This window comes from Protopterus annectens, chromosome 3.part1 (assembly GCF_019279795.1).
Source record: "Protopterus annectens isolate FY-2018-M chromosome 3.part1, PAN1.0, whole genome shotgun sequence".
Lineage (NCBI taxonomy): Eukaryota > Metazoa > Chordata > Ceratodontiformes > Protopteridae > Protopterus > Protopterus annectens.
Genome location: NC_056732.1, coordinates 1339942707 through 1339967045, shown reverse-complemented (window position 1 = coordinate 1339967045; position 24339 = coordinate 1339942707). Strand labels below are relative to the sequence as shown.

Sequence of the window (24339 nt, the reverse complement as noted above, 5' to 3'; positions counted from 1 at the left end):
ATTGGCTTCCTTTTTTTGGAGGAGTACATCTTGGTTCTATTGAGTATGGCAAGATCCATGCATTTGTGTATATGTTTGTACAGGGTATTAGTGTATAATTTGGCGGTCATGCAGCTGTTCTCCAGTTGCATGGGTGCCGTGAAGTTAGCCACCTCTGTTTTTAGGAGGCCAAAGTTAGTTTTGGAGAAGTTTTTCATAGTGGTTACCTTTGGTGGCGGGGATGTGGATTTCGATCTCCATTGTTTTCTTCTGCTAAGCACACACTCATTCTCAGTCCTATTATAAATACCTTAATCATAATATTTAACTTAGCATGGCACAATTATCCAGTAATGATGTATTGGTTATTTCTTATTATACCATGACCCCCCATTAATATTCCAAAACGTGCACGCTGATTGGCCAGCGTGCACATTGTAAATCGACTTATACTAATGGAAAAAGGTCCGGTCGCCCGAACTTTTTCCATTAGTATAAGTCTCTTTTAAAACACTGTCTCGCTATGTTAAAAGAGTTTAACATAGCGACACAGGTTTAAAAAAAAGCAACAGAGATCTCCATTGCTTTTTTTAAAGCTGTCTCGCTATGTTAAACTCCTTTAACATAGCGACACAGTGTGTAAAAAGCAACGGAGATCTTGCTTTCTCCGTTGCTTTTTTTAAACCTGTCTCGCTATGTTAAATGGGTTTAACATAGCGAGACAGCTTTAAAATAAGCAACGGTCCGTTGCTTATTTTAAATGTCTCGCCATGTTAAACCCATTTAACATAGCAGACAGGTTTAAAAGCAATGGAGAAAGCAAGATCTCCGTTGCTTTTTAATGTTTCGTTATGTTAAATGGGTTTAACATAGCGAGACAGCTTTAAAATAAGCAACGGACATCTCCGTTGCTTATTTTAAAGCTGTCTCTATGTTAAACCCATTTAACATATGAAACAGTAAAAAGCAACGGAGATCTTGCTTTCTGTTGCTTTTGGCCACAGCTCTGATGTACTGCGAGGCATGCGCAGTACATCAGAACTGCCATGATACCAGACAGCCGCGAAGGGCAGCAAAGAGGCGATTATACAATGCCATTATTTAAGAAAAGTAATTATTTATTTTCTTAAATAATGTCATAGATAATAGCAATAACTCACTTCGGTGTGGTAATGCGGGATTTACCCACGGTTGTCTTTGGTTGGTTGCTCAGGCTTCGCCCTCGGGACCAAACCACGCCAACCGTGGGTAAATCCCGCATTACCCACACCCAGGCGTGGGTTATTGCTATAACCTTACCTTTTTTTTGCAGTTATTAACACCCAAACAAAGGAAGTTCCCCGGAGAGCATTAAACAATGACATCTAAGACTTGGTAATTGGTCTAAATGAATGGACTTAATCTTACTGTATTTTATCTTTTTAAAATAGCAACCCTGCTAACTAAGTATTGTAACTACCAGTTGGGCTACTGCCATTATATTAACTCTGTTGTACGAGGGTACAATTGTGGTTTTAGACCAACACAGAAGTAACATTGAAGCCGCTCACGCACTAAATTACGGCTATATTTTTAACGTAAACTATATCCCCCAAAAAACGACATATGTTACACTACCTTCTAACATCCGGCGAAGGAACTATTTAACACCAAAACATTTAAAAATACGTACAGTAATAATAAAATAAATACGTAACAGTAGCTCCAGGGTAGGGAGTAGGGATGGGATATTGCAACGCGGCCGGGGTGGGTTGTGATTACCTGCTCTGAGAGGCATTGTTGTTTGTTGCAAACATTGGGGAATGTATATGTAATAAATCATTTATTTTTGTTGAAGCAATATTTTCTGATTTCTCCCGCAAGTCACAAACATGTATCCATATTAGTATATGTTATGGAGTTACCTGCAGTGAGATGCAAAACGTTGGCTATGAATTTAATTATTTTACCCTAGACTGTTGTATTTAAAACTGCATATAGTCTGCAGTTTTCAGTTGCTTTACAGAGCGGAGCTTGTCAAACTACAGTCAAGGTGCCAGGAATCGTAAACATGCCGAAAGCTGTTGGGACCTCCCTTAAGTACAAGAGGTGCGTGTGGGGGCACCCGATTTATAGTAAGGGCATACAAACTTAACAGTCCTGGAAAATAAACTGCCTGGCCTAGTGGCTCGGGTTTTGGATATCTTGAAAAACAGCAAGTGGAGTCGACGGCGTTGCAGAGTGAGGGAGGTGAGGGAGGTGGGGTAGCCCCCCCCCCCCGAATATGGCAATTAGTTCAGAGGATTAAGACTGCGAATTGTTTCTACTACTGTGGGTTTGATACCCTATGCCTCCATCTTCCCACTGAATGACCCTGACTGAGCAGGTCACGTAACCAGACAGCGCTCTGGGAATCTTAGGAAATGGGGTTAGGCTACTCAGTGTTTTACTTGACTGTATGCCTAATAAAGAGGATGGCTAGAAACGTTTACGTTTTGCAAATCTGAACGAAATAGCATAATGTTCTCTTTCTGACCACGCACAGCTTTTAAAAATAAAGAGCTACCAATCATACATCCACCAACCTCCTAGAGCAAGAAAGATGAAAATTTTGGACAAAGCCAAAACTAATAGGTGGGGGGTGGGGGGCAAAGGTCCAAAATCAGAGAGTGATAATTATCTTATTAACTTTAGATAGCTGCTATTATTTACTTTGCATTGGTATACGTTTTCCAAATGATGTTATTGTGCTTCTGGCTTTTCCCGGTTAGGGGTCGCCGGTCCGCTAATGATCGGCAGTAGATTTTTATGGTGCCGAGGTGCTAGCCCGACGTCCAACTGTCAATGAAGGAACGTCCAATTCACACACGTCTTTCAAATTTGGGGAGGATATACAGATTCCACATAGAAGGCGCTCCAGCCGAGAATCGAACAGGAGAACCTCTTGCTGTAAAGCAAGTAGGCAACAACGCTACCGCTGCACTACCGCGGCTTTTATGCTTTCTACAGTATGATATGTGGTCTAAAAATCAAATATGCCAGAAAACAACACATTTTATGAGGAACAAACAAAATTAGAAGCCAAGAATGTGAACATTCTGCGAAAATCTGAACAGTTGAGAGGTGTGTGTGGGTGGGGTGGTAAAGAGTGAGAAAATGAACACATTTTACAATGGGGAAGTATAACGCCGTCTTAGGGTTATTATTTGGCATCTTCCCTTAATCAGTAGAACAGGTATGATGACTCCTCAGCATGAAATGTTTTCCAGCTGATAAGTCTTATACTGCACTTTTCTGGATTATATTGGCTCGCACCATTAACTTTAGATTTGACACAAAATACAAATAAAGTTGTTTGCTTCGCCTCCCTACTGGCATGTAACAGTTGCAATGGTGTATTATATTTTGCTCTGTCAAACAATAAAAAAAATTACAAAAACAGGACGGCTTTGTAAAAATAAGACAATCATCCACTACTCAGCATGAAATGTTTTCCAATTGATAGTCTTGCAAGACAAATGGAATACTGCACACCATTTATGGATTATATTGGCTCGCACTATTAGAATTAGATTTGACACTAAATACAAATAACGTTGTTTGCTTCGCCTCCCTACTGGGATGTAACGTAGTGTATTATATTTTGCTCTGTCAAACAATAAAGAAAAAAAAATATCACAAAAAGTAGAACGGCTTTGTAAAAATAAGACAAAATCATCCACTACTACCACATTTAGTTTTTAAAAAATACTGCAGAATTCGGTATCTTTTTTTATTTTTGCTTTTATACCGTTACCGCTCCACCTCTTAAACCAGCCCCATTAAAAAGAAAAAAACAAAAAAAGGAGAGAGAAAAGCAAGACCGCAGACACCGTCTCCTCCACCCCTTAACCTCCAGGCGTTCTCCAGCTGTCAAGCTTCACCACCTGGTCCTATTCGCTCAATGTTTCCACTCCTTCGAGGCAAGGCTTAGGAATTGACCAATGGCAATAAAAACCGCGTGTGCAGATTCAAATGTTACTCCAGAAAGAGGCTGGGCGCGAGATTCGGCGGGATGGACGAATTGAGCTGTCACTCTCATTTCAGTAGTCTAGGCACTTGGCATGTTGTACGGGATACGTATTTACAATCGTGGGAATAATATTGGCCAGTTTATGTATTCCATGACGCATCAGAAAGAGGGATATAATTTTCACGTGTCATCTCCATAAGTGTATAGAAATCATAACGTTGACTCGGAATACTACTGCAGAAGTCCAGTTAATGGAAATGTTAACCTGTGCTCCGAATTTAATGCTGTTTGGGAACTTATAACGGAGAATTCTATATAACCGTTGACAATTGACTGATGGTGTGATTCTAGAAGTGTCCGTAGTACTTTTGAGTGTCAAAGAGCAGGGGATTGTGATCTGTAAGCCCCATCATGGCCAAAAGATCTCGCAGGTGAGCAATGTAAATTGTGCCCTATTTATTACTGCTCTCTGGGATGGCATAGAAGAGAACCACTTGGCGCCCTCATACAGTTTAAGAGATGTGAAAATGCTGATCTGTCCTTAGTGTTTGACTTGAGCAATTTGAGATGTGTTTATTCATTTTTGGGGATCACTGTGATGGGCTTAGTTACTTTAAGCCAGCTTGATCTGGGTGCACATACAGTTAATTGGGCAAAGCTGTCATTCCGTAAAGGGACAGTTTTGTGTTCTTTTGTAATCTATTTATTTGATGTTATTAATTTCATTATTACTAGTTATAAAATTAAAGAATGATATCAGTTAGCTATGCAAACTGAAAATATTTGCTTTGCTGCATTTGCTTGTTTTAAAGCAGAGTAGGTTCTGATTGTGAAGTGTTTCATAAATAATGTATGTTAAAAACTATGCAGTATAAGGTGTTTTCGTTGCTGCAGTACGATGTATTTGTTATTGGTATCCTAACTGTAGCTGTAACAGTTTTTGTCGCGTACAATTTGCTTACGCATGGGGCTTTTGTAGTCCTTCCAAGCCTGTCAGACCCCCCCCCCCCCCCACACACACACCGTAGGCATTATTGTGCAGTAAATAGGCCTTCATTTTTGTTTTTTTTACAGATTATGACATAGAATGGAGGATACTTAACACGAAAAACTGTTCTGGAATCTTAATAAGTAACTTGTTTTTGCTAAACTAATTCTGAACAGGTGGACATACCCACTTTTGAAATTTGAATATAAAATTCCAAATAAAAATCTGAGCAAAAATAATGCCACCATAGTTTTCAGGTATGTTTGTTATTTTCCCTGATAACGTTGCTTTCCCACTTGACATTTCTGAGTGTGTGACAAAACTTTGGGATTACTGGCTAAATTTCCCCCAGTAGTATAAATACCATTTCGGCTGTCCCCTGAAAAGAGGCTACTAGCCTAGTGGGACTACTCTAGTCAACAAAGGATAAATCAAAATAATTTCTGCAATGTCACTGACCACTCTTTTTTGGTTTCACATTAGCCCTTGACGCTTAAGAGTTAGTACATATTTCTGTCGGTGTCTTTTCACTGTTTTGAATCCTTTGTTGAATTTCTGCACTGAAAATTGTCCTTCATTGTGCCAGTATAGCACGGTATGAACATTCATTCTAAGCTTAGCATTAAGAGTTTGTGTGTCAGTGAACTGATGAGCAAAAGAAGTGTCTTTCTCACTTGTTAGAAAAAAACATGCAAAAATGTAAAACTTAATACATATCCCTGGTAGTAAATCGCACAGTTTTAGCCAGTTGCCAACATCTTTCAATCTCTTAGCTCAAAAATTCTAGTAAAAGACCAAAATAATGGGATGGGGACAAAGGCCTCAAATCAGAGACACATTTTAAATACTGCTGTTGAATAGGTCGGTAGGCACTAGGCTATTGGCCCTAGGATCTATATATGCCTAGCCAAAAAAGTATCCTGGCTTTCGCCACCCAAGAAAATTATTTTCATGTGCCCCTGTCGAGCAGAGCCATAGAAGTGATCCCCGGGGTGAATTTCCTATCTTCCATCCAATTATTAAATGTAGAAAGTTTATAGAATAATGTAACATGCAGTTTATGAAGGATATGAAGTCTGATACTCAAATGCCCATCATTATTTGGTGATTTCAGTCCTGTGTGATGTACTAGAAAACTAGAAATTTTATGAGGAACATACCAAAAGTCTGAGTTAAAAATGTGGATATTTTGTAAAAATTTTGGACAGCTGAGAGGAATGGTTTATCTGTAGTTATTTTACTGAACTGAATATCCGCTGCAAAGCCCACCAAGACTGGATAGTATCTGTTTTATCTTGGGCAAGATGCAATACAACTTCAAGCTTTAACCTGTCCACTTATGAACACAAGACTGGGCTGAAATGGTGGTGGGATTTCAAACATGCTTCTAAGTTAACTGGACCCAAGACCCCAGAGCAATGTACTAGGAGTCGAGAATCTTTTGGGAGTGCAGTTCCACTAACTTGGAATGGACTTTGCAAATAACTTGTATACAAAATCAAAATCACAGACTTTCAGAACAGAACTTCTGCCTCTTCTTTGCACTCAAACCAAGTGAAAATGTAATAGAACCCCAAAGACAAGAAACGTCACAATGTAAACAAAGAAAATCACCTAAATATAATAACTTGTATAAACATACACACTCAACATAGCAAAATAGAATGTAGGAATAACGCAACTACACAATAATAGACCCATTGCAAATAAGGAAATAAATAAAATAAGGTAGGATATAGGAATAACACAAATTTACAGTAACAGGCCAGTTGCAAGTAAGATTCTTCAAAAGCTAATAAATTATTAGGATTATTTCACAGATGTAATAACGGCAGTCCATGATTATGTACCTTGCCAGAAACATAAATTAACAAAACTACAATGTATTAAACTACACTTGCAATCTGTGTAGTATGCAATGCAAACAGTATTTAAACGTTTAGCACTTTTTATAGAAACATATATTGCTTTAACTTTTTTTTAAATATGTAGATAAGTGGAACTGTAGTATATGACAATGGTTGTGTAACAGGATTGTCCTGCCTAACTGTACAGTCACAGTAAAGCAGAGCATGTGTGACGATGATGTCTGTCCTTAGTCCCTGCTTGTGGAGCTACTTATGATCTGCTTTTTCATCAGCATGTGAGTAAGTTTAGTCCTGTCTCTTTTTTATCCTGCTGTCTCCTACAGACACTGGGTGGTATCTAGAAGACTCAACCCTTTGTTTACACTGGGCACACATTTTTAGCTCTTAACAATTTAAAACTGATTGCATTTGACCTTGGTTAAACCATATACATTTTTTTTTTGTATAATAAAAATTGTTATGCAGCCCATTTTTTTTTTTTTGGGGGGGGGGGGCAGTGTAATCCTTTCAGCTGTTATGCTACTACTTGTTATATTGCACTTTACTGTTCATCAGAAAGCTACTGCTCATTCAGACATCCTTTATGTGGACCTCGGCATTGAAGGTGTATAATGTTGACTTATTCTAATGGATTGTAATTACAACTAACTGTAAATGTGGTTTTACTTTTGTTTCAGTACAATGTTAGTAGGACATAATGTGTGTAATAGCCATTTCTGACACCTTTTTAAACTTGCAGCTTTCTGAATAGCTCAGGTTAACCTTTAGAATTACATTTTTGTAAACTGCAATATTTAAAACTTTGTAAATGCTTTATGATTTAGGCTGTATAAGCCTTTCCATTGGACAGCTTTATGTATCCGAAACAGAATGTGCAGTGTATCAGAATGTGATATTTTTGCATAACTGCATTAAAAAATCCTAGGTTCCATGGGATCAGTCTTACTTTGCTTTTTTTTTTCAGAGGTTTTGGTGTTTAGGACGTGCTATGCCCTGCTGTAAAGTCATGTATCTCTTGCTGAACTTTGTGTATGTGTGCTTGTGTGTGTGTGTGTGTGTTATTTCATGAGAATAAAAATATTTATTTTATTTTCTCATAGCTAATGTACCAGAACTTGATGCAGCTTAAGGTATTTATATTGCATGCATGCAGCATGGCTAGTTTGGTGGTTCTGATTCTGTGGCAACAAGCTTTATTCATTGCCTCATTTAGTGCTAGGCAAGAAGAAATAGCCCTAGATTGCTTTTTGGTGTTCTGTGAAAAAAACATGTTTTTGTAATATGTTTCTTTTCTTTTTGTTTAACTGTATGGGGTGGGCTGGCACAAGACCTTTTTCAACCACTACCATGGCTAGTATCATAGATGTATTTTCTTTGCAGAAAACTTAATTTTTTTATGCGATGCTCTGTTTCTCAAGTGAAGTTAAAAATAATAAGATAAAATAATAAGTAAATAAGTTAGAATCTTGACATCCAGGCTAATGGTATGGTACTAGTAAAGTCTGTAAAAGACAATTGTTGGGCATCAGACATTTGTTAATAAGCCTTTTTAGACATGAAGGAGAAACCCGTTTAATAAGCATACACCATATTTTGTGCAGATGTGTTTGTATGTTGTTGCATTATGTGGTTTCATATTTTCAAACCGTAGCTGTGAAAGGATTGAGGAAATCTTACTTCCACTAAGGACTGCGACTGAAATTAGAAAATGATTTGTATTTATTTTTCATTATATATTTGTGTGTGTGTATGTATATGTGTGCAACCAATGAAAATCGTTATGTTGAATAACTACCAAAGTAAAAAAGTATATATACAGTCTGATTCTAGTGTCATCTAGTTTAGTTTTAAGGATATCATTTTTTTTTGGGGGGGGGGTCTCCTACATCATTCTTACTCCACTGCTGCCCAATGCCCCACATCCACGTTGGGTCTACCAGTCACTCCAAAATCTTCTGGACTTTTTTTTTTACTGGGGCCTGTCATGGAACCTAAGGGTGTCTGGGGTTAGCATTCCCTTTTTTTTTTTTTTTTTATGCCCTACCTAGTGTTCCCCCTTCCCATTACAGTTCCGTAATATGCTTAAGGTTCAGGTGTGCAGTGGGGGTGTGGCATATCACCCTGCCTTCATTGCACCTCAGTCATGCCTGCAACCATACCTGTCCAGAGCTATGCCCACTCATGGAACTTCCCCACCTCTGCCAGGGATAGTAACCAGGAACACCCATGTAATTGCTTACCCAGGGATGGACACTCCCATCCCTTCCTTGCTACACTGTCAGTTGCCCGAGCTGCTAATTGAATCCTTGTCGACTGGACTGTGTTAACATATATAGAATATTAAAAATAAGTGTCAGAATGGATTTTCTCCAGTGGAATTATTTCACACATTATTTCTAATGAAGTTAAGCCAAAAAATATACTTGCATTCTGTGAGAATAATTTCTGTGCAAGTAAAACCAGAAAATATTTGTGTTTTGTAAAATCCATTTATGCTACAGCTGCTCATTGCAATTTTTGATAAGACATCATAGCTTGATTTTGTTATAGACCTAGAATTGTTATGAATTATTGCTTTCCTTGGAGAAGCAGTTAGAAACCCAGTCTGCCATTGTATTTTGTCCTTGCTTTGTTTTTTCCAAGTTCTGTAATGAGTGCAGTATTGTTTATGTGAAAACGTGAGATCATTGTGAAACCAGGTTAAAGTCTGAGAACGTTTTGAAATGTAATAATCTAAGCCATCACTAGATATTAGCACTTTGCTGCTGTAAGCTTTAAAATATGAATTATGATTGGAAAGAATATTGCAGAAGGCACTACCTAGTGTGGACATATTGTTTTGTGTACATGTTAGTCTTAGTCTGCCATCTTAGATATGCATTCTGTGTAATTGCAATGCTGTCAATTGCTTTCTGGACCAATACAGCTTATTGCAATAATATAATTTTATGTCTCTGAATTTCTTGTGAGACATGCAGTTATCAGACATTTTATAGGCCTTGGTCAGGACTTTATCTCTCTACTCCAATACAGTGGCTGGTTTTAAGAATATGCTTTTATGTTACAGAATTGTTCTGGTTCAAATGATTGTGCTGTGATAAATCAAGATGTTAGCTTCTGTTTTCTTTAGGGGTACCCACATATGATCTAATAAGAAGAAGTCACTCTTCTTAACAGCAAGACTGTGGATAGCATTGTTATGACTGCTCAGCATGTAAAATGTTCCCAGGTTGGTAAGCACCCCATCTCAGAATGCACTGCCAAGCCTCTGTGGATATTCATTGCCAAGCCTCTGTGGATATTCATTGCCTCATTTAGTGCTAGATTGCTTTTTGGTGTTTTGTGAAAAAGTGTTTTTTGGTTTAGGACTTAAAAATCCTGTTTCTTTTTGTTTAACTGGATGAGGTGGGCCGAAACAAAACCCTTTTCAACCACTACCTTGGCCAGAAAGCAGTACACAATAAAACATTGTGAGACGTGGATACAAGTTGCTCAGCAAGCCAAAATGACTTGATTTATCAAATATATACAAAATAGCTTACAGAGTGAAAAATGGCATACAACTACAGAATGGTAATATTGATAATAACTAGTATATAACCCAAATGTGACTATTACATTATATCTGAATTGGAAGCAAGCCAAAAAAAATTGAGACAGAAAAAAAAAAAATGGCTCAGAAATGTTGAGATACATGGGAGTGTGCAGACACAACTGAGAAAACCTTAGGGGAAATAGGGAGGAAGCATAGAATAGTGACTGTATGTCTTTCGGCTTATCCCGGTTAGGGGTCACCACAGTGGATCACCGGTCTGCTAATGATTGGCAGTTGATTTTTAGGGTTCCGAGTTGCCAGCCCGATGCCCAACCTTCAAAGGAGGCACACCCATTCATGCACACACTTACCTGCATAACATTTATTAAATATATACATATTTAAAGAATATCTACCTCCACATCCAGAAAACTTAAGGAGTTAAGGAAGTACTTGTAGGTGCTGGGTAACAGTCAGACATTACCAGGTCTGGATACTTCCATATGGTCTCACTGGAACATCCATGGTTTTCACCAATTTGTAGCTCTGTGGTAGCAGCTTGCCAGAAGTTGCATGAAGGCAAGATCTTTTTATACTCAAGATAACCATCTTCTAGCTGTTTACATTAATTGTCTCTATAGAGTCCCTAATTTAAATAAATATTTAATTCTCTGGTTTCTGGCATTTACTAGGAACTTCATGATGTCACACCTGACCCTCTCCTAACTGCTTGCTTTCACTGGCTGCAGTCTGGGCACTGTTCATTGGCAGCCATGTCTGACACTGAAAGTCTACAATGTCTTAAATTCCAGTGATATTTCCATCTACCTGTCCCAAAGAACTCTGTCAAATATTGGCATCCATTTCAGTTTGGCTGTAGTCTCCTTTCTTCTATTCTAATTATTGCGTGCATTTCACATTGAAGATCTGGAAAACCTTGGCGCAACTGTGCATCATGGGATGGGGAGGGTACTTGGCAGCCTATGAATGTTTTACTTGTTGAGTGGTTCCTAATGTCTGTTGGATGTAGTCCTACTTTTACAAAGGATGGACCTACTATTATAGTTTTTCTAAATACATCTGTCATTTATGTTTTTTGTTGCAACAATTCAAGAATAAAATATCCAGACAAAGAATAAAGTGTGGTTTGATTTCAACTACAATTTTAATTGTATGTTTTATTGTATTTTGTAGAAAAGCTAACTTTCTGACATATGATTTCAAGAATGTAGAAGTTAGAAATTGACATTATTTTTGTATACTATGTCTTCATGCTGGTTGACAATCAAGTCTTCCTTACTACTGCTTGAGCCTATTTGTTGCACTGTAGTGGACATCTCCAGCATCGGTGTGACAGACTTTCTGAAGGGCTGTTATCCAGGCAGATCTGGGGATGGTTTGTGTGCTTGCTGGCATCCTGGCAACGAGAGCATATGTTGTAAGCCCTATCATGTGACCCACATTACTGCAGGGAATATTATGCCTGCCTATGCAGGTGTGCACCTCGTAACTTACATGAAGGCTACCACTTAATATGGGCTACCACTTAATATGGCTTGGTGGGCAAATACCCCCGGACCACCCCTTGTGTATTGCCCCTCCTCTGGGATAAATAATAGTATTGTGACCCTGGACTGCTCCTTTCTTTCCAAGGAAAGACAATTGCATCATCTGCACCACATTTCCAGCAAGATTCTCCAGCCACTAATTGAACCCTGGTTACCTAGGTCACAGAGTTCTCTCTCTCTATGCCAAGAAAACTGTCTAGAAAACCCATGCTGTACATATGCCTGGGGCTGTTTTGTGCCTTGCCAGTTGACCTACTCATAAGCCTTTGGGGTGTAGTTGAAAACCAGACCATCATAGTTTCATAGGTGAATACTAGGTAGCTGCCCTGAGGGGACACTTTAAGCCTAGTCAATAACCTGGGATCGGAATCAGTGTCTGTACCTTGTGTCTATGAGGTGAACACCTTAACCATTATACCAAACCCACCTACCTTAAATAGTTCTATAGTACCATTTGCTTGTGAAAAACATTTTTTTCCAGTTAGTTTCACTTTTGAATAATACAATCAATTAGTGGCTTGGGCATCTTGTTGGAAATGTGGTGCTTTGAAGGGCCAATTAAACCCAGGATCAGAATGAAACCCCATATCTTGTGTCTGTAAGGTAAAAACTATAACCATTATGCCAAACCCATCCTATTTTTATTTATTTTATTTTACATTTGTTGACCGGGAAAGTCAGACTGGATGCATGTCCATTTTCAGAGGAGGCCCGGGGAGAAAAGCTCCAAGGGTAAGCAGATGCAGCATTACATAATACCAGCATTACATATTACAAACAGAGTATTTACAGAGATTACATAAGTAAGCAAGTTTAAACAAGTTCCACAGGTTAGAGTTAATCCCGAGTGTAAGTCAGGATTAAATTAAATTACACAGTAAGCTGGTTAACAGATTTTTACACATTCTAGAGAGAGTTAGCCAGGCTTGATACATTGACATAGCCAGTTAAGTGACAAATGTTGTTTGAGTCTAGTTTTAAATTGACCTAAGGTGGAAAGTAAGGTCATATCAGCTGGAATAGAGTTCCAGGATCTACTTACAGAGTTTGCAAAGAGAGAGTCACCGGCTGTGTTATTAATTTTGCTAGTCTGAACTAGTAGTTTTGTTAGAGGATCAAAGCGGTCTAGGATTGTTATAGGGGGTGATAATATTTTTAAGTGCAGGAGTATTGTCCAGATTATAGAGGATTTTATAGGCCATAATCGGTTAGTTATACTGGATTAGGCTGGGTAGTTCAAGCCACCCAAGCTGATTTAGATTGATGCAATGATGTGTCCTAAAAGGCAGCCCAGTGGCAAACCTGGCAATGTGGTTGTAGCAAATCGAGAGTTTGTTAAGGACAGTCTTGTTTAAATTTGAGAGTAGAGGGGGTGCATACAGAAGGGTTGAAAGAAGGTGAGAGCGAGCTATGGCAATTTTAGCTGGAATGGTTAGGAAGGCTTTTATTCTGTAAAGTGACCCTAGCTTTTTATTGATGGTTTTGATAGTTTGGTTAATATGTAGGTCGAATTTTAGATTATTATCTATGATGACACCTAATAGTTCTGTAGAGGGATCAGGGGAGATTATTGTGCCATCATTTGAATTTATGGTAAAGGTGAAAGCGGTAGACCTACGTGTTGGTGAAAATAACAGCATTTTAGTTTTTTGGGATTTAGGATCAGACGACGTGCAGAAAGCCATTTTTTTATTGTATTAAAGGTGGTCTGGGTAGCTGACCATAACTCTATTGGAGATGTTGCCGAGCAAATCAGAGTAGAGTCATCAGCATATTGGATACAGATGACTTTTGGGATTACAGTATAAAGGTCATTAATGAAGCTGGAGAACAGCAAGGGCCCTAGTATAGAGCCTTGTGATACTCCAAGGGTGTTTGGTAGAAGGGAGAGTTTGTTCTGCCAGAGGACAGCCTGCTGTTGACCATTCAGGTAGGATTGAAACAATTGAAGGGCTCTAGTATCTAGACAGAATGTTTGTTTGCAGGGTGTGGATTAAAAGTTGGTGATCAATCATATCGAATGCCTTGGAAAGATCCAAGAAGAGGGCTGAGGATATACAATTATTGTTGCGATTATGGTTTATGGTGTTGATAAAGGCTAGGAGGGCTGAAGTAGTGCTGTGATGAGGACGGAAGCCATGCTGAGTGTTTGCCATAAGGTGATTGTGGATTAGGTGGTGCATGAGTTGTCTATGAATACATTTTTCCATAATCTTTGCAAGTGGAGAGAGTATAGCTATTGGCCTGTAATTGGAGAATTCAGTAGAGCTGCCTCCTTTGTGAAGTGGGATTACATAGGATATTTTCCAGATGGTGGGAATTTTAGCTTCTACTATGGTTCGATTGATTAGTATTGAGACGAGGTAAGTGAATAGTATCAGCTGATTTTTGTAGGTAGTCTGCAGGGAGTTGATCAGCAGAAAGTGTAGTGGGTTTTAATTTTTTGATCAAAGTACGGACAAGTGAAATGGCGATTGGTTGGAAGCTGAATGCGAGTAGGTTTCTAGTGGTGCTACTTTCAGGACCAGGGGAGCTAGGAGGTAGTTGGCTAGCTAGGGCTTGAATTGTCTCCGTAAAGAATCATTTAAAACTGTCAGAAACATCTTCAGGGGTCTTATCAATAGTAACAGCAGGGATTGGGGGTTGAAGTTTGTCCAGGATGTAGTAGATTATTTAAACCTGCCCAAAACTTCTGAGGGTTATTTTGATTTACTGTCTGTAAATTATGGTAGTATTGTTTTTTGTCTTGTAAAATGGATTTTTTAGTTTCGTTCCTGGATTGCCTGTATTTAATGTGATCTAGGGGGTCTTTAGAAGAACGCCATAAAGCCCATGCTTTGTTTCTAAGGGTAATTTTGAGTTTAGATGGCACAGTTTTTGCCTTTGTTCTCTTTGAACGAACAGGTGCATGCAAATCAAGGCTCTCAGGGAATTTGTTATTAAAGTATGCTACTGCTTCCTCTAAGGGGAGGTGTTTTAGAATAGACCAATTACATGAGTTTAGTTCTTGTTGGAATTTGGCAGGGTCAAAGTTTTTATTGTTTCTAACCTTTCTGAGTAAGGGTTGTTGGGAATTAATGGCTTTTTGCTTAATTACATATGTGAGAAGGTGATCGCTTAGGACATCAGGGAGGGTACCAGAGGTGTACAGTTGGGGGTGACTATTTGAGTACCCAGTCAAGTATGTTTTCTTTTTGGTTGGGTTTACCTGTCCTGGTAGGGGTGGATATGATTTGTGTAAATGCATGCAGGTTAATATGGGTGGTTGGGGATTCTGAGGAACAAGTGCCCCAGTCTATGTTAAAGTCTCCAAGTAGTAGGGTTTCTTGGGGGTAGTGACATGATAGCCAGTGCAGGATATCTTCAAGTGTAGATATATTGTTACCTGGGGGGAATGTACATACAGATGATATTAATGCATTTATTTTTATTAAGTTGCAATTTGGTGGCAAGAATCTATGAGTTATTAATCTGAGGTGGTTGTATTACATCTATGGTGACATTCAATTCAAATTTATAGAGTACAGCTACCACACCCCCTTTCCTCGAAGCACAATCCAGCCTGTGTATGTTGTACCCAGGTGGTAACACTTCATTGTCTGTAGTGTTAGGTTTTAACCAGGTTTCAGATGAACAGAGAATCTCAGGGGAGTGGACATCCAGAAGTGCATGCAATTCATGTACTTTGTTGTTAATGCTTCTAATATTGAGATGACAGGCTAGGAGAGAGTTAGTTGGTCTATTAATTGTAGGTTTGTAGCTTAGATTGCAAGTAGAGGGGGTATGTGTATCTGAAGTGGGTGGGCCAGGGTTGGGGTGAATATCACCACCAAGTATTAGGTTAAGTCTATACTTGGTGATGAACTTTGTTTACTAGTTTGTGGTAGTGTTTGGATCTAGAGCTAATGTGCCTGGGGTTGAGATGATGTTAGACTGAACAAGATGTTGGAAAGGACCTAGTACTGTATGTATGGTTGAAGGTGGGAGGATTTACAGCTGTGGTGATAGTATGGCCTTTCGGGACCTGAAATCCCACAAGAAACTTGTTTAATACAAGGTAAGGAGGTATGGTGCGAACAAGAGGGGTAGTAAAGAGGAGTATATCACTATCTGTGATTCAGTTAGTGAGTTAAGGAACTGTTTTACCTGGTGATGCAACACCAGAAGATAGAGTGGTGAGGTAAAGGTACTGGAAGGGGGATGGGAGAATGCCAGATGAAAGCTAAAAGGTGCTATTAAAATGTAGGTAGAAGAATGAGGGTGGGTGGAATTATCCCAGATTAAAGCAGATAGGGTCTAAAAAGTGGGGGAGTGGCTATAGTACTATAAATTTAGAGGTACTGGGGGCGGGAGGGAATTGGGGGCAGGGAGGGGAGCGAAGAGAGCCCGAGCGTAGCGGGGATATTGTAGTTTACAAGGTGTCCTAAAGCTATAAGGTATGTATTGTAGCTCTAATGTAAGTCAGTTACTTGAGCTACAGGGGAAGGAGGCAAACACTCAAGTAGAAAAAAGAGCCCTATGGCTGACCAAAATGGTGACCTGCTTAATTACACAACACTGTAAGTGAAAGCTTAACAAATGCTTTTTGTGTGCAACCTACTCTGCTTAAATGCTGAGAAAAACTGATTTTGTTATGCTGACCAAGTGCAGTCCTGTAGACTCTGTTTTGTAGGTAAATGTAGAGTTCAACTAGGAAAAGAGAAAAGTAGAGATTCTAGGGGGCTATTGCAGTTTACAAGGTTTCCTAAGGTGTCCTAAAGCTATAAGGTAAGTATTATAGCTTTTAATGTAAGAGTCAGTTTACTTAAGTTACAGGGGAAGAAGGAAAACACCCAAGTAGAAAAAAGAGCCCTGTGGCTGACCAAAATGGTGACCTGCTTAATTACACAGCACTGTAAGTGAAAGCTTAACAAATGCTTTTGTATGCAACCTACTCTGCTTAATCCTATTCTTATTAAAGCATCATATTTTAAGTTAATATTTATGGAAATGAAAACGGATCTTAATAACAGTTTCCATTATACTGTTGTGCGATATACATATGTTTTGTTTTTAACAATTTTCATTCATTGCAGCATTACATAAATTGCTCAATTCTTGCTTTCTCTTAAAACATCACTTCCTTCTCTTGAGCATTATTATGCATTCTGGGTGGCGCAGTGGTACAGTGGTTAACGTTGTTCCCTCACAGCAACAGGTTCTCCAGATCGTTTCATGGCTGAGGTGCCTTTTATGCAGAGTCTGCATGTCCTCCCTGTGTTCACATGGGTTTCCTCCGAGTGCTCTGGTTTCTTCCCACATTCCAAAGACATGCGTCTGGGACGTTTCTCCCCGGGCTTCTGCTGAAAATGGACTCTGTCCCAGTTGGACTTTCCGGTAAACAAATGTTAATAAAATAAATCTTTTCTAACATATTCCATTTATTTCGATGAAATATGCTCCTTCCATTTGTAAAGATACCACCTACAGTTCTTTATCTCCTTTACAATATTCAGTATTGCTGTTACAGCTGGCTTAGATTTTGATTTTGTTGTAATTGATTGTTTGGCCAGTGATATTAAACTTTTTAAGAAGTTATTATGCCTAGGCAATTCAGATTCTATAGCTGAACTCAAAAGAATAATTTCCCTAGTCATTTCTGTTTGTTTCCCCCAACATTTCTGTCAAAGTACTCTTGCAGGGATCTAGCAGCTCACTACATTCCCAGAAAACATGCTCCCAGCCACACCGGTGACTTAAAGTGATAAAAGCTTGACTGTGGCACAAGGTGACCCAGGTTGATTACCGGCTTGGGTGACTAATACAGCACAAGGAAGGGATGGGTGTTGCTGTCCTGGGTGAGGAGGGGTGATCCTATAGGCATCCCCTATGATGATCCCTGGTGGTGGCTGGGGACATCGCACTGAGAGGTGTATTCTAAGGTGGGACAGGGTGCGGACATAGCTGAGCTGCTGCAGAGGCAGGGCAAAATGCTGCACACCCTCATTGCATACTTTCTGACATCCCATTGGAAATGTGGGGTGGTAATGGGATAGGTCATAGAAGACCCCCTCCATGTGGATGTAGTCAGCTAGACTCCCTAGCTCAATAGCACTGTGCCAGCCCCAGGTGTATCGGAAGAAGTCCAGTGGATATATGGTGACCGATAGACCTGTTTTAGGTTAAATTCAGAACTCTACCAAAACTGGTCTTTCACTTGGCACTCCCCTATCCCTTTCTGTTTGTACTCTGCCTTCTCTATCCGGGATGACTACCAATATCGAACCTGCAGTCCACACTCTTGCTTAGCCTCTTCTTACATTATCTTTCTCTCCTGAGTTATTTGCTCCAGAGTTATTTACTTAGCATTATTTACTTCCAATACATTAGTTCCTTTGCTAACCTTCTTCAGTAAATACCAACCCTCTCTCTCCTATTGTATATATGTTATTAATATATTATTATACATATACATTTTTATTTGTTTTTTAACATTTTTTACTGCCACTTCATTTGTATAACTTAAATATTGCACTGTTGTTTCTTCTGTCATTACAGTTGTATTACAAATCATGTGTTACTGTACATGTATTAAATGTCCTGTTATTGGAGCTTGAAAATGGGTTCTATGGCCAGTCGGACTTTCCGGCAAACAAATGTCAAATAAATAAAATTTCTATACCTGTTTCAGTAAAATCTCCTTTTTTATTTCTTCATTAGTTTGGCTATTAGAATACATTTTGCTATTTTACGAATGTAATGTTCGCTGTGATTGTTACTATTCTCCCCAAAGACTTGCACCCAAAATTCTAGTCTATTTTTTTCTCCAACTCCCCTGCTGTTTCATCATCTTCCTTTTCCACTTTCATTTATAATCTTCTGCTTGACTTATGTCTGTGAACCTTCACTGCATATCAGTACCCCTTCAAATTGGGTATCCTGAAACTACCTTACTTTACAGGGAGAATCAATTTATCCTAACTATTACCATCTTCCCCTTTCAAATTAAACTCTTTCAATTCTTTATTAATTAGCATCCACAACTTATCCTCCAGTTGCTAAAATGTGACTGATCTGGATGTAAGATGAGCGACTAAAAACATTTCACTTTTATATATTAATATTTATAAATAAGAGCTTCTAGTTTCTAAATTGTTGTTATATGTTTTAGTCTCTTCCCACTTCTTAGCTGCCCTAAGAGAATCATTTTTAATCTATACACCTAAATTTCATCCTGTCCTGTCCCCATAAGTATGGGTATTGCTAATCTAGTTAATGTGTAGTGCATTGTATACCACACCACTGTAGCTTTTTTTTTTTGGGGGGGGGGTATAAATTAAATGAAGATAAGTCCTTGAAACTGTCTAACATTCTACAATGCTGAAATGTCCTTTTCTAGATTTTCAAGTGCAAAATATTATCATCTACAAATAAAGGCTAACATTTCTTGTAACTGAAAAGTTATTTAATGATGACTGAAGATGGTGCCTGCTTACAGCTTCTGCTTGCTGAAACCAGTATTAATGCACTGAACTTTGCAGACTGTTAACCTTTTCAGCACTATATATTAACTTTTGCTCAGTTACTAATAAAATACATTGTCTGTGTAACAGACGACATGTATGACGATGTCACAGTTTACAGTTTTTAGACAATGTCACAGTTTACAGTTTTTAATGTACCAAGTGTAACTTCTCAATGCCCATATGAATGATACTTCAGAACAAATGTGTTCCTACATGTACCAGATCTAACAAAAAAATCATATCTAACATCATACACTATGTCCTTTATATACATTTTTTATGAAAGCAGTCTTTGGAATTTGCAGTTTGTTGGGAACTTTCAAAGTCAGTACTTTGGTATTTGTCTGATGTCATACAGTCTGTTCATTGTATTTTGTTTCAAGGTGAATTATGTAACCATCTTAAGGGAGTCTTTCCTGTTGGAAATTGCTTCTGTCTTCCGATCCTCACTGCACCTTTTTTTTATCAGCAATTCCCCCTGAAGCTTGTACCAAGCACAGAACATACAGTTGGATGCCTTTTATTTTTTTTCTTGCTTCTCCGCTAAGAGCAGTTTTAACCCTTTAATGTATATGTGCTAGCAAACAGAAGTGTATATGCACTATTATAGATGTATAAATATATTATCTAACAGTTCTCCCTTTTGTTTTAAAACGCACAAAACAATTTACATTGATATATATTTTTTGGTCAGATTATAATTTTGTCATGATTTACAGAAAACGCATTAGGAAACAAAACCATTTAGTTTTCTTTTGATACAGCAAGTTAACACACAGTTCTATATTGTAACAGCCATTACTACCAGAATTGGATGTATAATGTAGTCTAACAACTTTTTTCTTTTGAAGACCATCTTGTAAATTATTTTACTAATTATGTGCTGTGTTTGCTTTTAGTCTTTTCTGCTAACTTGATTTAACTTATTTTTAACTGTTGAATTAACTGTTTACTTTTGTTAATTACCTTATACAAATAATTTAGAAACAAACTACCTGAGAATTTTATTTAAAAGGCACAGACATTTTACTTCCTGGAGTAAACATGTAAGCTTTTGTTATGCCACACTAAATGAATAATATTACAAAAACATCTCACAAAGGGTGTTTGCTTAGAAAAACTCATACAATACAAACACATTGAGGAGCAATCTCTGTGAACATTTTAAAACTTGATGGCAAAATTGTTTATTTACACAGATTTACAAAATGTTGTGTAAAAACATGGTTTATACCCTGGAGAATGTGTTTTTACATATTAAACCATTTACTGTAAAGCATACATTTATTGTTTACTATTAGTTTTGCTTGCACAGAATTTGCTTTGCATTTGTACATACATGGGTTGTAATGTACACTTAGTCCAGTTTGCAAACCTAGTGATATTATTATTTAAATGAAACCTGCTAATTAAACATTTACTGAGACATTAAAATGTATTACTGTTTTCTGGTATTTTTGTCTCACTACCGTACATGTTGATCGTACCCTAATCACTTGATAACTATAAAAAGGCAAGGTTGTCTTTTAATAATGACTGAATTATTGATGCAGGCTAATATATTTTTCTTCTGTAGTTTTATCTCAGACCCTTCTGCAGTACTGTTTACACAATCAGTGTAAAATTGAAAGAGTGCCCTGTCCCCTGTAGTATGCAGCATTTTATTACAATATAGTTTTGTAAAGATATATTTGCTTCACTCTGTGAAAACTGAATGTATGCTTGCCCTTTGGCTGTTTTCCAAACCGTGACCCTCTGTGCTAAGGAAAGATTTTCAATATGACATGTTTATCCCTCAGGACAAGAGAAGTTACCTTGGGTTCTGTTTGTAGTATTGTGCCCCAGTACAACTTTTATATTAGTAATATTTCATCTGATGTTGTAAATCTTTATTCATTCCTTACTGGTAGGATTTTGGTTCCATCCTCAGAACCGACATGTCCATTACCAAGCTCGCGCGAACCAAAAACTCTCAGCTAAGACCTATTCACAATGCCCCTCTCATAGTCTTTTCAGATCACGTTTGCCGTGTTCCCCGTCAGACGTGCCAAGCCTTCTCTCTCAAGCTAAGTGTAGCGCTTTTGTGATTTATTTATATCATTACCTCTTCTCGTCAGTCTTTTCCCTAATTATCATCCTTTTGTCTGTAAATTTATATGCTTTCTTTTTAAAGCCTACCCTCTACCTACCTTTGGTAGGCCCTTTCATACCACTTTGTGGTATTTCTTAGTACCATTGTTGGTGGTACTCCTTTTTCTATCTGTTTAAAAAAAAAACCCTCTTCTTCTTTAACCTTGCTGTTGTTTTGGTTGGTTGAATTGTAGTTTAGGATTATAGTGTAGTTTCCATGATGTCTGATAAAGTAAAATTGGGATTTAAACAGTGTGATAAGTGCAGGCTTAAGATGCCCAACTCAGACGGTCACGCCCGGTGTGTTTTTATTGTTTGGGCGTTGATCACATCAATGTATCTTGCAATATTTGTTCCAGCTTTAGCAATCGTACATTGGCTGAAAGTAAAAACAAGCTGATTTCTGAAGGGTATGATGAAAAATCCCTTCTCAAAGGCTCTTTCTGGGATGGAGGTCTCACCACCTCCTAAGCATAAGAAACATAAAGAGAAACGGAGTCACTTGGTTCCGACATCCCCGTCCTCCCCGGAACCGAGTTGACACTGGGCTTCTCCTGTGCCTTCGGCGCAGATTACTTTGGCACCAGGCTCCATGTCTTCTCCCTCTGTGCCACCCTTAATTCTGACTCCAACCACTGTACCAGCTTTGGCACCATCCTCCTCGGTGGCGACCTTGGTTTTGTTACAGGCTCCGACTACTGTGCCTGTATTGGCACCATCCCCGGCCACAGTTCTGATGTTTGTCTCGTACGGCTCCACTGACCCCGTTGGTTCTGATGGTCGAACACCTTCCCAGAACCAGATATTCTCCCACTTATGACCACTTTTTGGGACACCAGTTTAATGCATTTCTGGAGAGACCTGAATTTCCTTCGGCAGCTTCCTTCAGATCCACCAGGAGTCTTTCAGAACAAGATGTAGTGAGGGTTGTGGACCAGCTTTTGGCAGCTAGTGGATTACCCATCCCTTCTAGATCTTCTTTCCCTCTTGGAACGGAAGCTTTCTTGGCATATTCACCTGTATATCCTCCTCTGGCCTCCTCCCAGGTCCTGGAGACATTGGTACCGATGGCCATCCAGGTGCATTCTGTCTCTGCTCTGATTGCGGAGGCTTCCCAGGCACTGATTACTCCTGGCGCACCCTTGAAGCAGTGATTGGATTGTTGGCACCGTGGCTCCTAGTTCGGCGCCTATTTTTTCGGTGGTGCCGTCTACTGCCACTGCTCCCCGGCAGCTACCGGTACTCTCGGAGCTCCTCACCTGGAGGTGGGCTCCTAGATTCCCCTGAGGAATCCATCACCGAAGACACTGATTACGATGAGGGAGAAGGGTCCCCACAGTCTCCCCCAGAAGATGTCTCATTTGGAGACATTCCTGAGATCCTCAAGCAGAGGGGAGACTGGAAGTTCTCCAACCCTTCTTTGGAGGAATCTGTGTTCTTCAGGCCTTCTGTGCTCGGCCATCTACTTCCTGGGTGACCCCACATGTGAACGAGCTTGTTAAACTTATTGTGCAGTGTGCCTGGAAGGTCTCGGACAACATAGAACCTGTCCCTCTAAGGCCAGATAAAATTTTATCCACCTCTGAAGTCCAGCCCAATTGATCGAAGCAGCTGGTAGTTGATTCCATGGTCGTGGCGCAGCCATTAAGAGGGAACTGGCAGAAGATAGTTCCACTGTTCATCCCCCGAACAGGGAGTCTCGGGCTATGGACAGACTGGGGAAGCGGGCCTATGCTTCAGCGACCTTTGCTATTCGATTGCTAAACTATCTGGCACACTTTACTCTCCTCCAAAGAGACCTAATTTCTGAAATGTCTGCCTCTTTGGGTGGGGGTACTGCCTGACGAGGTGCATGATACTGTTGCCTCTCAGCTGGATACCCTGGAATCCATCTCAAACTCCTTGATGCGCATGATCTCACACCAACGAGGGGGCAGCTTGAGCAGCAGCATCAAGCATCGTCATGAGACGGTATGCTTGATATATTTCTGTGATTTTGCGGACCCCTTTAAATCTTCTTTTGTCAATGCGCCTGTTGATGAATCTTCCCTTTTTGGTCCCAAAGTAAGAGACACACCATCACGGAGTAAGAAGAACGGAAATACATTGTCTACTGTGGGCCTCCCAGAGATCCTCTTCCAGGAACCAGAGGGGAGGAAAATTGAGGTTCAAGCAGTCCCAAGGAACTTTTTGTGACGCTCGAGATGAGCAATTTCCCCGGGGCAGAGGGGGCAACTCATCCGGAAGATGCCCCTTTTGGGGCAGAGGGGGTCTGCGTAACTAGGGCGCTAGAGATTCCTTCTCCGGCAGACCCTGCCAGCACTCCTGAACAACAGCCCAATTGCTTTCCTCTGGAAGGAGTCAGGGGTTGCTTTTCCAATTGCTTTCCTCTGGAAGGAGTCGGGGGGTTGCTTTTCCCTGCACCTACAGGCCTGGCAACTCATAACAATGGATGCGTGGGTACAGAGAATAATATCCAGAGACAGGCTATCCTATCCCATTCAATCTTACTCCCAGACCCACAAAACGCCTTCTCAGTGTCCTACCCAGTCAGAGGGAGGCGGCAGCCTTAGAAATTGAAAAGCTGCTAAGAAAGAGTCATCCAGCTAGTCCCACCAGACCAGAGAGGATACAGTTTTTACTCGGGGTTCTTTTTAGTGCCAAAAAAAGACAGGGGAATGGAGACCAATCCTAGATCTCAGCTTACTAAACAAATTCATAAAACCTCAAATTCCGGATGGTTATGGTACAGTCCATCCTCCCCTTTCTGGGGAA

At 39.5% G+C, this 24339-nt stretch overlaps 1 protein-coding gene across 1 annotated transcript in view; it reads left to right on the top strand.

The window, feature by feature from the left end:
* The first annotated feature begins 3954 nt into the window (after positions 1-3954).
* MYBL1 (MYB proto-oncogene like 1) overlaps positions 3955-24339 on the top strand; it is a 1413299-nt gene continuing 1392914 nt past the window's right edge. The window contains exon 1 of the mRNA XM_044067371.1: positions 3955-4401. Within this exon, the coding sequence (XP_043923306.1) occupies positions 4382-4401 (20 nt within the window). The 5' untranslated portion in view covers positions 3955-4381. The remainder of the gene's footprint in view (positions 4402-24339) is intronic.